General features: G+C 34.4%; 1 protein-coding gene across 1 annotated transcript in view; it reads right to left on the bottom strand.

Moving 5' to 3' along the window:
- Nucleotides 1-18,845, bottom strand: part of LOC109393324 (protein eyes shut homolog) — a 1,090,347-nt gene that overhangs the window by 533,832 nt on the left and 537,670 nt on the right. Inside the window, 1 exon segment of the mRNA XM_019662404.1 lies at nt 16,748-16,839. Within this exon segment, the coding sequence (XP_019517949.1) occupies nt 16,748-16,839 (92 nt within the window).

Here is an 18,845-nt window from a genome sequence, read left to right as displayed (position 1 = left end):
TTGGAAATAAATACATAAACATAGTGATATGCATTTATTCTTTAGAAGTCCAAAGGCAGAAATAGAGAAGAAACTTCTAAAGGTTTTAAAATAATTACCTCTGAAAATAAAGTAGAGCTGGAAGAGGGGATGAACATCATTCTCTTCCTACAGAATTTTCTAATTAAATTCCTGATTACTTTCATGTGAAAGAATAAAAAATGCAATAAATGCAATAATAGGGTAGATACAAAAATAAGAATAAGGTATACATGACAAGAAGTACTACATTAGTGAAGAAAGAATTCTGAATGTTGATGGCCAGTAACTACTCTACATGATGGTGGAATCTATGCTACCTAATGGCAGCCCTTGGTGGTGGCTGGAGTACTCTGAAGACGCGTAATGTGTTTGTCAATAAAATTATAGAAAAATTTATTTCAAAGAAGAAACTAGGCCTTATTTCAAAGAATAAACAAGGCCTAATACAGAATTTTCCATAAGGTCACATTGCTTCCCTGTATTTTCAATTCAGCTTTTTATGATTCCACTAAAAATAATAAGCTGCTTATTTAAAATGCATCTCTATAACTTCTTAGAGTTATGGCACTAGTGGCCATGTTTATTAAGTCTAAACATCAACACAGTTTACTTTTTCTCTTGCTTAATACAGGATTACCTTTGGCAAGAACATCGGGCATGTTCCGCATATGTCACACTGCTTTCGATGTTTTATGTATGAGTCTGAGGCCAGTTGTGAGAATACAATGTCTGTCCACATGCATTAAAGGAAAATGTTCCAGTTTACCAAGAGGAGTTCTTATGTCTCATTATTTCAAGCTGCAAAGTATAGAATTTTCTTATTGGCCTGTTTCTAAGGTATGTTTATTCATTAATGAAAACTACTAGTGATTTTGCAGTTTTCTTGAAATCCTAAGGCAAAAAGCTAGATGTTTTTAATTGTATATCAGTATTTCATAAGGAAATGCCCTCAAGTAGGCCTCAGGCAAATGGTAAACTGTTGACAGTTCCTTTGGAAAAACTTCATTGGATTGCAGTAGTATTTTCTTTCTCCTAAATATTAAAATGAAGCAAGCTAAAGTTTCTAGGATTTATAGAAACTATCCCAGATAATTTTTTTTCCTTTCTTTTTCAACATGTTGGTCAAAAATTGAGCTTAATGCTTAAAACACTACTTTCAGCGAAGCTGCTCATGTGCTAATCCAAAAAAAGTTGATCTCCCCTTGGAAAGGATCCTAGAAAACTGAATTAGAGGCATATTTTTTGGCCACCTTCACACATGAGTTTCTTCAGAGTAGTGGCAAAAATCAATGGTTTCTTTAAATAAAACACTCCAGGGGCAGAAGAAATCAGAGCCTGGCTCAGTTCCTAGAATTTGTGTTTTTACTTGTATGATCATTCCTTAGCAAGTACTTTCAAAGTGAAATCCTTTTTTCTACATTTATAATCAAAAGGAATAAGAACCTAACTCAGATATAAAATTCTGATGCTTAAAGTATTCTCGCTTGGGTGCTATCAAATCTTCATTCTCTGGACTCTGATCTATGACAACCAAACTCATGCGAAATTAACAAGAGCAGCGGTTAACCACTCAACTTTCAAGCTTACCAAAATTATTTCATTATTTTAGTGCATATGGATGCATTTTTGCATGAGCTCTTTATGAGCTATATTAAATCGATTCATTTATTCACACATCTATCACCTCATTCATTCATTCATTCATTCAGCAAAGCTTAATATAGTATTTAATATGCATCAACTACCATAAATAAGTGATAAGAATGTGAGGTCTACTTTATTTTCACCTCTTTCTGTTGAACTTTTTTGAGACACTAATGGTATATCTTTGTAATGTTTTTTAAATCCTATCCAGGTGCAAGGGTATATTTTTGAAATCTTATCCAGTTCTAAATGGCTGTTACTAAGTAAAAGATAATGGTAGGTACTAGAAAATATTAATGTTGATGATAACATCATCATCATCATACAAACTAACATTTATTAAGTAATCACTAAATGGTTTTACCCGTTTCAGCTTTTTCAATGCTCAATACACCCAGTAAAAGCTTAGAAGGTATGGAACTTACCCCAGATTGCACCTACAGTGATGATGATAATAGAACTCTGGCTGTTCAACTCAAGAACTCATGCTTCATGCTTTTCAAGACCACATTGTATATGGTCATAATAACAATGACATAGTGCTAATGGAACAGTCTTGATACTTCATGTTACTGGACACAGTAGGGTCACAATTTGAACTTGATCCATTACTATGAAAAGTTGTATATGTACTTAATGTTTTAAAGTGGTCAATAATAAAAAATAATTGCCAAAATTTTTGAGGTCTGTCTGCATACAAGGCACGTGCAATACGTTTTACGATAAACACAATGACCCTCTGCAGTGGGTACTATCATTTCTTACATTTGAAAAATGAGAGAGATGAAGTTCTAAGTTGTATGGTAACAAATACAGGGTCTGAAAATCAGTGGCAGGGATAGGATTGGCTTCTAAGTTGTTTCCAGAAATATGCTTTAATTGGTATAGCATTATACTTCTTTGCTAATGCCAAGAAAAGTGAAACTATCTATGCCTTCCCAAACAGCTGTTAAAAGAATTTCTGTTGTTGAATTAAATTGCACTGACTAATGACATTTTCACACAATTAAAATCTAGTCGAGTTCATTAAAATCTGCATTTTTAAGGATTTAGTTGTATCTTACTATTATTTGAGGGAGATAAAAACACAATTTTAGTTTTCAACTCTAGCATAAAAATGCAAATTCTTTCTTATAACTATTTTGCTATTGATACTATTCCAATTAAAGCATTCTATACAGTGTTTTTCAAAAGGTTTTCCTGTGACTATGTGCATTCCAGAATGGTGGCTGAGGACCAGTTCCAGAGGAGACAGGGAAACCACAGGACAGGCATAGTAGCCCCACTACCCAATCCTTCTCATTGCTAACAATCCAGGTCTCAACCAGAGGAGTCCTACCTTACAGCATTTTATACTACAGATACCCACAGAAGACCTTATTTATAAAAAGGTCTCTATTGCTGTAGAATAGATATTCTGGTTCTCCATAATTGAATACACAGTAAAATTGAGTGCATATTAAGGTGTGTTCCTTAAGAAGTCTCAGGGTAATGTGTTGAAAATCATAACCTTTTTATTTTCTAATAACCACCCCCCACGTTTTCTCTCGTTTATAGGGCAAAAAGCACAAGTGAGTTTCTTCTTGCCTTTAGTCTAAGGAAGCCCTAGATTCCACCCTGGGTGTGATCTAATGAGCAAAACCAGGTAAAACAGCACTTCTTTACACTGGGCCTCTTGATCTAATGGCATCAGTGCACATGATCACCTACACCACCCGTACCTTGGCACTGTAATAAAAGCACAGGGACAGAGGAAGAAAGCTCCTTGACTAGAATTGACTTCTTACTCTCTCATCAGGATGGGGAATAAACATGGAAATAAAGTTATATACAATAAAATGATATGCCTTGCATATATGTTATTGGCTGAGATTTCTATATGCTACAGAGCAGGGGTGGGGGAGTCACATTCCCCCATCGTGTTCTCCCATCTCTGCTCCCAAGTTAGATTTATTTTGTGCTTTGATTATGCAGTCCTTGACAAAGGTGAAGAATACATGGTGTTAAAGAGGATCCATGGACTGTGGTTCAATTCAATGACCACAAGCATTCCTGTCTCAGAAATGACTGGAGAAACAGTGTGGGGGGGTCCCAGAGTGTCACATGATCTGGAATAAGGCAAGCTCAACCAGAACAGCCCAGTCTGTGACCACAATTTGATCCTTTTCTACTGTTCCCATCAAGGGGGTAGGGAGGTGGTAGATGAGGGTAAAAGGGGATCAAATATTAGGTGATGGAAGGAGAACTGACTCTGGGTGGTGAACACACAATGTGATATATAGATGATGTATTACAGAATTGCACACCTGAAACCTATGTAACTTTACTAACCATTGTCACCCTAATAAACTTTAATTAAACAAAAATCATCCTACCTAGTTCTTCACAACTGGTTGTCTCTCTAGGCTATTATATCATTAGAGACTACAGTTGAGGGGAAGGACAATTGGGGATTCATTATTTATCACCAATTTGATTATTTTTAAAGACTCAGAAGAAATACGTAGGTGTTATTTTGCCTTATCTTCAGAAATCTTTTAAAAAAATTAAGATCATTATTCTAGTCAGGTCATGCTGACAAGTAAAATTTTATCTTTGATTAATGAGGCATTTAACAATAATCCACATTTTAAATCCTAAACATGATCAATGTGCTATTTACTCTTTAAAAAAAATCGAAACACATGGGCTGATACTTTGCTCCCTTCTACAAAACTAAAGTTAAAAAAAAATTACAAATAAAAATTTTTTGTAATGGTAATTTGGGCACTGCAGATAACAGTTTTGAAATAGTTCAGGGAGTGTATGTGTGTGTGTGAGTGTGCGTGCGTGTGCATGTGTGTGCATGTAGGTAAGTAGTTCTCAATGTGATTTTACCTTCCCTGCTCCCCAGGAACATTTGACAACATTTGGAAACTTTTCTGGCCCCTACATTTGAGGGGGGAGATAGAGGCCATGAATGCTGTTCGCACAGGACAGCTCCTAACAACAAAGAATTATAGAGCCCAAAATGTCAATAGTGCTGAGATTAAAAAAAAATCAGATGTAGGTTAGAGACAGATTTTTCCAATAAAGAGGTGAACTTGGGTGTCCATTGAAAGAACGACTTCATGTTACCTGAAACCAACTTTCTTGTTTTGGGAACAGGCACTCAAAATAGATTCATTCAGTTAGATAAATACAGAGTGGGGCATTTGTGCAGTGTTGAAGGGATTTGGACAAGCCGAGGGCCTCTCCCTCTGAGGATGGATCAACATCTACTCTTTGTTTGGTAGCGAGAAATAAGGGCAGTGGTGGAGGGGATCATAGTGTGGTTCTTCATCTGCAGAGGAAGCAGACTGCTTTATACTTTATAACCTCAGGATACTGGAGCCCTTGGGAAGCCCAGGGCAGGGAATACTGTACTTTCTGCTGTGAAGGCTCAGCTGATCGAATGAGTGCAAAATATTTTCTGAGTAGTGTCCTTGATTCCTGCTTTGCTTTTTATTTTTAAAAACCTTTTGTCTCAGAAGCTAATCCACACATGATGATTATCATCACATTAGTGCAATGAAACCTTATTAATAAATTTGTTCTTAACTGTTCTTACAAAGAAGGAGCAGGAGGTTAATTATTATGAACATAATGACTATGCTCACCTTGTGTTACTACTTGGTTTAGTATTCCCGTCACCTCGCACGTGGATCTGAGAGTACCCATCACTTTCATGGGTAGTGTAGATTTCTCCTCCAGAATAGTAATGTGCATAATAAACAGTTCATTTCCTATTTGAATAGACTAGACAACATTTTATAATTGTCTTCTCAAACGTAATACTTTGCCACTAGAACTATAGGCATATAAAGTGTTTTCTTTAATTCTTTTTTTCGATAATTTGTTTCTGACAATGTCAAATGCCTATTTTGAAAATATTTTATTCATTCATTCATTTAACCAATCAATCATTCAGTACATATTTATTAATTCTTCTGCAAAGTAATTTGTTAAGTCCTGAAAATGTAAAAATTAATAAGCAAATTTCCCACTGTTAAAGTGCTGAGCTTTTGATTTTAGAATATTTTCTCTGTATGGATTGATTAATCATTATTGATATGAAGGCTGTTTGAAAAGGAAGCCAATCCAATTGTATAACCACTTTCATTTCAAGTATGTTGTCATATACTATACATACCAATTTGTAGCCATCAAATCCAGAACATTAAGCAGCTGCATTCCCTAGTTGTAAAACCAATGCCCATTCCAAATTCAGAGAGCTATAAGTTTATTATCTATCTATTTCTATCCATCTATGTGATATATATATATCACACAATATCTATGTATCTATCTATCTATCACATTACTAATTAGTCTTAAGTACTGACAGAATGTGGGAGGTAGTACTTCCACACATAACGGAATTGTCATGCCTCTTGGGGTGATATGATAATCCCAACAGAGGAACTAGCTGTCTTTAATAGACATGCGAGGAAACCAAATTCTCTAGAGCCACCAGTGAGATCACTAACGACATGCTTTGCATAGATCTGAACAGGATGTGTTCCTTAAGTTACTTGCAAACATACTTAACATGAACAAAATCACTTTTGATTACTTAAGTGCTACAATTTTATAGAAGAAAACATATATTTTAGTACTTTGCCTTCCATTCTGCATTCCTTTTAAATGCTATCATAAATTTTTCAACCGTTTGAATAAGATTGTCTATTTTTTCAATAATTTACACACACTTCAACTGTAAAATATTACAAGATAAAATGTGACTCAAGGTTAAGACAAGTTAATGACTTCATCTATTTATTATAAAATAACCACAGTAATGATAACTCAGCTAAATCGACTCTTATTTCCATATTGTTGCCACTTTATAACGGAAGTCAAATATGCACAAAGATACAAGTACATCCAATAAACCTCATAGGCATCTGTTAAAAAGTTTTAAAATGGGATATATTTTAGGACATTTGGGAAAAATAGGACTCATTTAAAATATTGATGTTATAATTATTGATATTTTATTAAATGCTTTTAGTGTATCAGATTGCTATCAAAATTAGCGTAGACATTCAAACAATGTCCTGTAACTCGAGAGAAAAAAACTGGGACTGAGTCTAGGTGGTTGGAGACCCTCCCCAGCTATGACTTCTGATTTCTACGGCAGCTCCCAGCTACTTCTGTTTTATTTTACTGTAAACCCTGTTTCTTCCTAAGACAATAGACATGGCTCACTCTACAATTTTCTTCCTTCTCTTGGTAATTTTCTCTGTTCTTCAATATCTGGCAACCTTTGAGATAGGAAATCATGTTTAACCCATGCCTTTCATTCCTTGTTTAATAGTTATTTATTAATTGACCACTTATGTTCCAGTTACTGTGCTAGGTGTTAAGGATGTATTCACCAGGGAACAAGATAGATAATTCCTAAACCTGTGACGCTTACAGCTTACAGTCTTATAGTTAGAAATAGAGAAAGTCAATGAGTAAAATAAGTAACTCTACAATAAAAAATGGTGCTATGACAAATAATGCTTAGGTAGAAAAGCTTTAAAAGATTTACGAGAGTTTCCCTAAAGATATGACTTTTAATCTGAAACTAGAGTAATGAGGGGGAGGACCAATGGGAGGAGCCCCCTGAGGACAATTCCAGTTAGAAGGAGCAGTAAGATTAAAGGCCACAAAGCAGAAAAGCTTTTTAGAGTTTAGGAGTGATAGGATGTCAAGGTGAAGGGAACAGTGATAGGAGAGGAAGGAAGGCGGTATTAGGTGAGATAGAGGAAAACGCAAGAGTCGAATTGTGCAGGGTCTTGTTAGCAGTGGCAAGGAGAGTAAAGGTAAGTCACTGAAGAACCTTCAGAGAAGTGATTTGATGGAGTACACTTCAAATCGCCCTGGCCAAAATGTGAGGAATGTTTAGAAGTAGGCAAGGGAGAATTGCTATAGCATAGATAAAAAATGATGGAAACTTGGACACAAGAGCTTCAGAGGACAGAGAAAAATGGGCAGATATAAGATGGAATTTTGGAAAGGGTTTTTTAATAGGGCTTGGAGATAAAGAATAAAGCCTGGAAAGAACCAAAGATGACTTTTAGTACATAGGTAGATGGCAATTATTTGCTGACACAGGAAAGACCATGGCGGGGGATGTATGTGGGGGCAGGGGACAGAGAAGTAAGGTGAGATGCTAGGTGTAGGAGACCAGGAATTTTACTTTCAATGTGTTAAGTTTAAGTGACAGTTTCAAGAAAACAATATTAGGATACATGAGATTTGGCTATATGAGTCTGGAATTCAGGAGAAATTCCTAAAGTGAAACAGGTCTAAGAACAGAAAGAAAAATTAGCCACAGAGATAGTAGGAATGCCAAAAATTTACTCTTTTTGAAGCAGAAAGACAAACTGGTTTCAAGAAGATGGAGTGCTTTTGCTGAAACGCTTAGAACAAGGAAGACAGAAAGGTGTCTATTGACTTGCTCAACATGAAGATCATTTTAGGTCTGACAAATAAGTTCGCAAACTCATCCTAGAAAAAGTGCCCCATACCTAATTGCTGAATATTCCTACAGTCAGTTCCAAAGTACTCCGCTTGGGAAACTATGCACTGATGCCAGGGCCTAGTCCACCCTTCAAAGCAATTTTGGAACTCTTTCTGGAATGGCCATCAGAGCTGTCGTCATATTATCCTTGATGTCCTGAATGTCATCACAATGTCTTCCTTTCAGTATTTCCTTTATCTTCAGGTAAAGAAAGAAATCATTGGGGGCCAGATCAGGTGAGGAGGGAGGGTGTTCCAATACAGTTATTTGTTTGCTGGCTAAAAACTCCCTCACAGACAGTGCACCTGTGAGCTGGTGCATTGTCGTGATACAAGAGCCATGAATCATTGGCCAAAAGTTCAGGTCGTCTAACTTTTTCACGCAGTCTTTTCAGCACTTCCAAATAGTAAACTTGCTTAACTGTTTGTCCAGTTCATACAAATTCATAATGAATAATTGCTCTGATATCAAAAAAGATTAGCAACATTGTTGCAACAAGTTCAAAAACGTAATTGTCTGACCTCAGTATAGGGTGATCATTGTCTTGCTTTGCATAAAAAGTATCTGTTTATGTCCTGAAGTAATCATTAACAGTACCCTTTTTGACGCAAAAAGATTTTCAGTTTGCATGATTTAAATCCCTAGATACAGTGTTATTAATGAAAGCTATGTTCATTGTGGGATCATTGAAGCCAGATTGGATTAAATTTATGAGTAAATAGCAGTTAACAGAATTGAAATCACCACGTGCAGCAAGCTTTTAAGATGTTTGGGTCTGAAGAAGAGCAGAATAAAAGTAATACAAGATCGGGAAAGGTGTTGTGTTGCAGTGGGAGTATGCTAAAACCTGCTTTTATTTTGCGGGAAATGACCCAGCAGTGAGAGGATGGATAATGTAAGAAAAAAAAAAGCGAGGAGAAGAGAGAGAGAGAGAGAGAGAGAGAGAGAGAGAGAGAGAGAGAAAGAAAGTGGAGAGAGAGAGGGGGGGGAGATTGAGAGAGAGAGAGAGAGAGAAGGGTACAAATAACAAATGGAGGAATTGGCTTGGACAGAAATAAGTCAAGTCCTCCACAGCACAAGGGATACCCTATTTCTCTTGATTCCTTTCCATTCTAACTTAGGGCATTCTCTCTTAAACTTTCCCTACTTCTTCTATAAGCAACTTATCAGGCCATGGCTACACAAAATTAACAAATGGAAGTCTCCAGCAAAGCTTAACTCTTTGGACTTTCTAGGATTTAGTTATTTTGTTTTTGATAATCGAAGAACCACAATCCCTAATTTGTTCAATTATGTAAAAGAACCATTTTACACAATATTATCGTACTGGTTCAAACATCATTAAAACCTTGCAAAGTTTAATTTTTTTCCAAAAAAGTATTTTTTTACCTTAAATTTGGGCAAATTCATTAACATAGAGTTTCTTCACAGAAGCATGATAATTAGGCATTAATGATTTGTTTCCACAGAAATAAACACCACAGACAGAATTATCAAAGAATTAACATTTCAATGGTTCCTAGAATTTTTTCTGCTACTGAATCTATGGATGCAGCCTCGATGTATTCATTTCTAATGACATGTGGTGATCAATGAGGCTTTAACAATTAAAGCAACTTACAAGGTCATACAGAAAGTAAGCCAAAGCCGCAGATAACTGACAAATTTAGAGAATGCTGACTTGGGGAGAGATTCCTGTGTACAATATAAATGACATATGTGCCACATTATGCCTTGCGGGCTATAGCAAATGAACTGTGAAGACCCTTTTGGAGTGTGCCACACTTCCCAGTTAGAATGCTTTGAAACTTAACTTCACTATTGTTACATTTATTTAACTTGAAGCATGCTATGTTTAATATATTCTGGTTATAAAAAAGACCATACTAGAAAAAGATATTTGGCTTTTTTGAAAAAGTTTGATGTCAACAGAAAACTGTTACATATTTTAAAACTGATAATACGTAACTAAAGAAAATATAGACTTGGTTTTTGAATTCGTCCCAATGAACATGCAATGAGAATCTGCATTAAAGCAATGCATTAGTTATGCTTTGAAATTCCTTTCCACAAAGTCACTTTCCATTAATAGAAAAAAATGATACTAAATGAGATAAGTCATTTTCAACTTTGCAAAGGAATCCAAAACTATTTGTGAGAGGAGTTGAGTTGCATTAATTTTCAGAAATAACAACGATGATTATTTTAAATGTTTCTCAAAAGTGAGTTCATTTCCTACCACAGAACTGATTCCCAGCATTTGACTTTCCTGACATTTATTGATTTGGTGAGTTAATTACACTGTGGTAGTCTACTTAAAAAACAGCAATAAATGTTATAAATATTTACCTTCAGGGTATCATGTATGTAGCATTTCAAAATGCACCCAACTGAATTTTAGTATTTCATGTTCATGAGAATTAAAATTTATCATTCAACAATTATCTTCATTATTGCAAGTTTCTCTTACCAAAATAAAACTAACCATTGTTCCCTTTTACATATATACTTAAATATTTAAAAGGAAAAATTTGCAAAATTGTGACTTGTATAACTTTGTTTTATCGATTTTAGCATGGCTGTTCTTTACTCTCTGTTTTCTTGTATGTAATATTAAAATTATGAACTATCTACTTTGAGTTTGATTTCTGTGTGTTTACATTAGCATAGAAAAACGTAGCTCAGCTCTTGGCAAAGTTAAGAGGAAAATGAGGCAAATCAGAAAGACCGGCTATGAGTCAAGATGTATATATTAAGCAGCAGAAAGATCCAAACAATCAGAATTTTTAACTCTAAGTCATTTATGTCAGTTTCCCTCTTATAAGGGGAGCACACAGATTAGCATCTGAAACAAGGCAGATTTCAGGTCAAATGAAAGAACATGGGTAACCAACGGTTACTGTTGAAATCATATTTATGCTGTGCTAGTCTTTGTTTCCACAAGTAGTTGAGCCTCTAGACTAGAGGATGCATTTGGATGGCTCAGCCGTTGTCATTGAGTTGGTACGATTTACTCAGCACTTCTTACTGACAACATGCATTTGGAAAAATGAAACCAACATTACTTTATGATCTAGTCTATTTCTAGACTGTAATATTATTTTGTTTAAAAAATTACTCAGAAAATAGCTACTGAAATTGTTCCCTTTTTTTGAAACGGAAGGAATCAGGCTTTTATCTTTCGTGGACTTTGTTTTTACATCCTGGATGTGTGGTAAACTATGAGGATGTAACAGCTTCCCCCATAAATGCACATGCACAGAGCTGCTAAATTCTGTTTGTGGAAAGGTATGTCTGAAACTCCTGCTGGTGATCCCACCTAAAATATTCCAAAAAGTCTGAGAGTTCAGCAGACCTCCAGGCTGAACAATAGCTGCAGAGTTTTAGCCTTAATTTCTGCAATGACTAATTGATTTAAGGGAAAACAAACACAATTCTGATGTTCAATGTACATATTAAGTACAACTAAAGTTAGCTCTGTGTTCCTCTGCTTTGACTGACAGTGTTAATATTAGCAATACTTGTTCTGAGATAAATTTAGGTGAGCTTGTAATAGATGTTTTCAGATGTTCAAGTAAAATGATGGGAAATACCCTACTTTTAAATTATAATTATTTTAACTTGTTTTTTTAAAAAAGTTTCTAAAAGGTAATTGGTAATTGGTTTATTGGAGTATTTGTATTAATTGAGCTTAAAATTATAACTTTAAAATCCTTAATTCTTAATTAGATTAACTGGCCTATGTACATTACACTTTAAAATTCTCTTTTCCCAAGTTAAATAACAAAATTTCACTCTTATTCACTGTTTTGTGTTGAATGAGTTTATACCATTGGGAAAAAGAAAAGCAGGCTTATAGTTAAAGGGACATTTTGCTGAGCCTATAAATATCATTTTAGAATCAAAATCGATTGTTCATTCTCTATTTCCTTTCAGTTGACGTAAAATCATTATTCTATTGGTATGTTTTTCTTGATACCACTGAAAGTATTCAATGAAAAGATTAATAAAATAATGTACATATTTCACTAGAGAAAACAATCTCTGTATTTTGGAAAGTGGTTAAATAGTTTATTTCTTTCCTTTCCACCTCACTAATTTTGCAGTACTCTGAGCCAAAGCACTACTTCTGTGGTTGACACATCAAGTTCTTGGCTTTATTATTCATATCTTCAAAAGAAGTGTAAAACCTTGATGTTTACTGTGGTAACAATGTTCTAATTTTCTGCTCATATAAAGAGAGACAATTAGAATTAGAAATACATATATAATACATATATAATGTCTTTGTGTGTATATATATGTATGTATATATATAAAAAATATATATACAAGATCAGACAATTAAGTTTGTAAACTTGTAACGATGTTGCTAACCTTTATTGATATCAGAGGGATTATTCATTACCAACTGGACAGACATGTAACCAAGTTTACTATTTGGAAGTGCTGAAAAGGCTGCGTGTGTGAAAAAAGTTAGATGAACTTTTCGCCAACAATTCATGGCTCTTACATCATGACAATGCACCAGCTCACATGGCACTGTCTGTGAGGGAGTTTTTAGCCAGTAAATAAATAACTGTATTGGAACACCCTCCATATTCACCTGATCTAGCTTCTAATGAGTTCTCTCATTGAAGTGTCAGTTCCAATGGTATTTTGATGACATTTAGGACATTAAGGGTAATATGATGACAGCTCTGATGGCCATTCCAGAAAAAGAGTTCCAAAATTGCTTTGAAGGGTGGACTAGGTGCTGTTGTTAATATATAGCTTTCCAAGGAGAGTACTTTGAAGGTGACTGTTGCAATGAGGTATGTAACACTTTTTCTAGGATGAGTTTGCATACTTAATTGTCACACCTCGTGTGTGTGTGTGTGTGTGTATGTGTGTATGCAAATTTATTATAATATATTATATATAATTACATGATAATATAATATATAATTTAAATTTGTAATGATGATAATAACATAAGCTACACATGGTATATTAATAATGCAATTATTATGAAACACACATTAGTATTACAAATATACCAACAGACATAAAGTGCAACATCACACTCGGATTTGTGTTTGCCAGAGAATACATGTGCCTCTATCTTAAGCTCTCTCAGAATCTCATGCTTAAATACACTCATGGTGTTCAAAACTGAGGTGACAAATGTATACTTATGAGTGTTTGTTTTTCCTCTTCGTATACTATTAATAAACGCTGTTGTTCAGCATCCTAACATTGCTGCTTGGTCCTATTTTCACTTTCCTTTTCATTAAAAGATGAGCAACAGCTATAGCTAATTTCTCACTAAAATAGTTTTCAGTATGTGTGTTTTTAGTATCTTTATTATGTCACTGTATATTTCACCTGTTCTAAGCACTCCATATTTTCCTTCCTGCTTTTGTTAGGTTAAGCAATCATACATTTCTTTTTTAAAGGGTCATGTTACTTTGCAGAACACCTTGTCTTTGTTCTAAAAAATAATGAACTCAGTTACTTTTTCATCGAGGATATTTGTTTTGCTCTTTCTGAGAGAGCCCTTCATCATGGGCCGAGCACAACCCCACTGCTCTTATCCCTCACAATTTCCTAAGAGCACGCGAGGAAGGGTGATTCTCCCATATTCATATTCAAAGGGAATGTCATCACTCAATACAAACAAGATGAAAGAGTGTAGAGTTGGGAGTGAAATGTGTGCGTACAATTTGCCTTTACTTTAAAGAGTATGTTAGGTCAAAAACTTATGGCCATAGCGTTCTTGATTTGAGTTATACTTAAAAATTGAAGTTTTGTTTCCTTTCTTCCTTTCAGAAGTATATTTTAAAGGTGTAGAAAACTAAAATTAAAGGAGCCCCACTTTCACTCTTGTTCTTTATACAGATAAGCATAAAAAAACATATTTCTAGAAATTTTCTGATACTTCAAAATAAAAAACAACAAAAACAAAATAGAGAGAGAGAGAGAGAGAGAGAGAGAGAGAGAGAGAGAGAGAGAGAGAGAGGAGGAAAGAACATGGACCTGTGAAAAAATATTTCTGAACTGGATAATTTAGTCCATATATAGACAGGTTACCAACTGCTTTTTGATAAAAATAAAAAGCAACAGGGTAATGTTTCTTTTAAGAATACTTGAACCAGCAAATCGTCACTTTTAAAACACAGATTACACATGTTATAGTAGAAAAATTATCAGGTCAGAAGGTAGGGGACCCGGGTTTTAATCTTGCCCTCCCACAGTGTGACTGTGTTTGAAGACAGGGTCTTCAAAGAAATAATAAGTTAAAATGAGAATATTAGGTGGATTCTAATCCAACACAACTAATGTCCTTACAAGAAGAGATTAGGAGGCAGATACACCTAGAGGGATAATATGTAAAGAGGGAGAAGATAGCCATCTACAAGCCAAGGAGAGTGGCCTCTGAAGAAACCAACTCTGCAAACACCTTGATCTTAGACTTACAGCCTCCAGAATAGTGAGAAAATAAATTTCTGTTCTTTAAGCCACCTAGCTTGTGGTAGTTTGTTACAGCAGCCTGAATACACCAATACAATGGGCATTATGAGTTTTACAATGATTTCATACAGTTATGTGTTTGTAGCACACCTGGCACATGGTAGTTACTTAATGTGTGCTAATTAATATTGTTCTTGCTGATGTTAGGGTTTTTTTGTTTGTTTGTTTTTTTCTTTACGAGATAGTAATTTATAATTCTTACATTTATCTTATCTTGAACATACAGCAGTTCTTTTAGGTAGGAGAAAATAAGAGATCAAATTATATTTTCTATAGCATGTGTCATAGGGCCCATGACTTAAAAAACTTATTCATAGGTTTTGGAAATGTGCCATTTCCTAACTATGTTGTTTTCTGTGTTTATTCTCTGCATCCTTCAGTTTTGCATCTGGGGACTGCTAATAATAATTAAAATTGTTCTTATAAACAAAAATTCATATATGCAATAAAATTACTACTTGATATATAATTGGTTTTTAATAAACTAAAACTGTGATTGCTGTGTTCTCATTTATTTTTATAACCCTTTTTCAACATGCACCAAGCCAGAACAGCTTCATCTGGTGCACCCCTCTATCTCTCCCATCACCTCTCATTTGTCTTTTTGTTTCCTGGAGGGGCCAAAATCTGTTTTTCATGATATGATTTTTACTGCTGCTCCAATGTTCATACATCGGCTTTCCCTCCAGATGGTGGCGATCTCTGCCCAGGGAAATTATAACCTTGGCTCCAGGAAGGCATTTCCCAAAGTGCACTGCCCCCAGCATTGATTATTCAAGAGTTCAAAATGCTAAACAAAAATGTTAAATAGTTCTGTGCCCATGTGTGGAGTTAAGCAAAGAAAGCGAGACTTTATTAAGAAGCATCTCAGAGGTTTTAAAATACTCATCTGCATTTTGATAGTCAGGATAGGTATATGTATGTAGTCTTTCCTCAATATAGTTGATAACAGACTGTTTTTTGGTTAATTTTCTGTAAGACTGTATTCTAGACAACAGAATTTAGGTATTTCTGGCCTAAGGAGGATAAACCTTTCTGAGAATTTCTCCTTTAACTTCTTTCCAGTCTCTGTTTTGGCATCTTTGCTTTTGTCTTTATTGCCTTTATTTTATTTTTTATTTTTTTTATTTTTAAATTTTTAAATTTTTTTTTAGCTGAGCCATCCTGCCACCTGTTGGCAGCTTAGCAGCAACTCAGCTTGGGCCAGGCATTGAACCGCTTTTGCTCAGAGCTCTCACTCTTGTGCGAGAGCTTAACCAACTGAGCCACTCGGCCAGCCCCTTTATTGCCTTTAAATAGATGATTATTTTTACTAAATAATCATCTATTGTCATAATCAAATAATTTATTTCAGTCTACATACTGGATAAGGGTAGTGGTATGTGTTTTAAAACAAAACTTAATTAAAAAAAAAGATGGAAGAGGCAAACAGGTAACATACATTTTTATGTTAATGCACTAAATATACATTAAAATTTAAACCTTACTAAAAATCAAAGTATGCAAATTAAGGGAAATGTCATTTTCACTTAACAGATTGGCAAAATTAAACTTGATGTTGGTGAGGGTTTAGGGATAGAGGCACCTTCAAACATAGCTTTTGGGAATATAATAATATATGTTAATTATTCTATCTTGATTGTGGTAAATTGGATCATTTTAATTGTCTTCTTTATGGTTTTTCTGGATGTTCGAATATTCTACAGTAAATATATTTTACTTTGCTTATCAAAAGAAATACCAGTTTATTTTTTTATGACTCATCTAAGTAGAAAGTAATATAAGATTTTCATGGCTTTTTTATAAATCTACTTATATAAATTTGTTGATAATATAACTGTTATAACATTCTTTCCCCAGTACTATTTTTAAGATATATAGAAAATATAGAATGGTTTGATAAACATTAATTCACATACAAGTGCATGTGAATACTAATCAGGATAGCATCCACCTTTAAATGACAAGAACAATACCCTGAAGGGTAGCCTTTGCTACTTACAAGAGTAAGTGGAAAAGAAAGTAAGTATATCTCACCTGATAAGCAATGAATACTTTTGTCCATCATCCACTTTGACAGTAGTGTTAATGCTTTTCAATTTTGCTTCACCAGAACAGAAAAAGTGGTACTAGGAAAAAAACAACAACAAAGTTTTCCCTCAGTTTTTCAGTGTAAATGAAACTAACACCTTATATTTGCATTGGACTTCACAATTGACCAGTAATTTTAAAAATTTTTTTGAAAAGCTAAGAAGTCTGAAACTTAGAAAGTGATAGCTCAATGTGTACAGCTAGTAAGTGGTATAATTAAAACACACATCAGTATAAGCAATGTATATATAAATATATATTCACATGTAAACACACATACGCACACACACACACAAACACACACTCACACACTTCTGTTTTTTGGTTTTTTTTTCCAGTATTCTTGGGAACCCAGCTGAGAAAGGCAGCTTCTTCTGCTAGCAGGGAGTAAGTATTATTGGCAGTTTTCCTAAGATACTTGCAACTGAGCAATGCAAAGACCAGCGAATAAAATCTCGAGGGCAATATTAATGTCACAGAAAGCTCAAAGCTTATGAAAGTTAACTATTCATTCTAAGCTTTCTGAGGCTCGAGGGGGTCCATGGCCATTTGTAGGATTACTGCTAATTGGGCCAACTGAGTTATGGTTTAAAAGAGGCAAATCATGTCTATAGCAGGTATGCTTGACAAGATACCCATGGGAATTTCATAAGTGGGCTGCACTGGCTTATTTATCTTCTTAACAGCATGTGCTTGAATGTATATTGGTTACTTGTGGCTATACCTTTCCAGAAAAGGGCTTTATAGTCGTTATCATGTCTATAAGAGATCTGTAACCCCCACAGAAGTTAAACAGTTGCATAATGTTTCATAATTCCTATGTATCCAGCTCTATTGAATTGATATATCTAACTCTTCCCACATGTAGTCCAAAGATAAATAAATACTATATATTTTATTTTTTTAATGATATTTGGTCATTGCAAAACGTTCCCTTCCTTTACAAAATTAGCTGCTCAGGTTCACTTTAAAAATATTTTAGACATTATTGAGATGTTCAAAAACAAATATATCTACATGCACTTTGCAGGAAAATCAGTTGCGTTAACATTTGGCTATACATTCTTCTTAGGCTATGTGCAACTAAATAAGTCAGTGCTTGTTTATGGATTTTTTACACTGTGTCCAGTATATAAAAAAGGTGACTAAAGACTACATTTAATATTTTTTGACACCATGGATAATAATTTAGCTGTTTCTTATTTTTCAGATACTATTAAGTCTTTTTAATTTCTGTTATCTTCTGGGATGTCAAAGTTAAACATATATAAAATATTTAATGGACAATCCTACTGATTTTACTTGAATTTTTCTTTTATGATAAATAACTCTTTTGATATGTATGAAAACAATATTTGTTACTGACAGACTATTCTGCACCATGGATTGTTAAAAAACTTTACAAGTGTCAACTGATTACTTCCTTACAAAACAAAAAAACAAACAAACGAACAAACCAGCAAAAATCTAGAAAGTAGGAACTATCCTCTCATTATCTCCACTATACGGAGGTGAAAACTGTGGTGATTTGTCCCCAGCAAGGGAGGCACAGTGAGTGGCAACATAGCTAATAAGGGGGCTGACAGTTGAGTCCTCACTGTGGATGTATCTACTTACCTCCTTTTATTAGAAAGAACCAATAAAATATTTTTAAAAATTAAGTTTGATATGTAAAACTTTAAAACTTAAACTTCCCCCCTAAAATCTAACAACTCTGTATTTCTATAATAGGCCTTAAATTATGATCATTGTAAAAGTTTAACCACAAATATGTCTTTTTGTTAAATTTGTAGTGTTAATACTTTCCTCACATGATTAAACTTTTTTTTTTTTTTAATATAGAAAGCTTCACAAATTTGCATGTCATCCTTGCCCAGGGGCCACGCTAATCTTTTCTGTATTGTTCCAATTTTAGTGTATGTGCTGCCAAATGAGCACCATATGATTACAATTTTTTTTTTTATTGTTAGTTTCAGGTGTACAGAACAATGCAATAGTTACCCTTTTCACCCTCACAAAGTAACAACCCCCCTCCCCCCATCCA

The sequence above is a fragment of the Hipposideros armiger genome, unplaced genomic scaffold, assembly GCF_001890085.2.
Source record: "Hipposideros armiger isolate ML-2016 unplaced genomic scaffold, ASM189008v1 scaffold_375, whole genome shotgun sequence".
Classification (NCBI taxonomy): Eukaryota; Metazoa; Chordata; class Mammalia; order Chiroptera; family Hipposideridae; genus Hipposideros; species Hipposideros armiger.
This window is presented reverse-complemented; position numbering and strand designations above follow the sequence as displayed.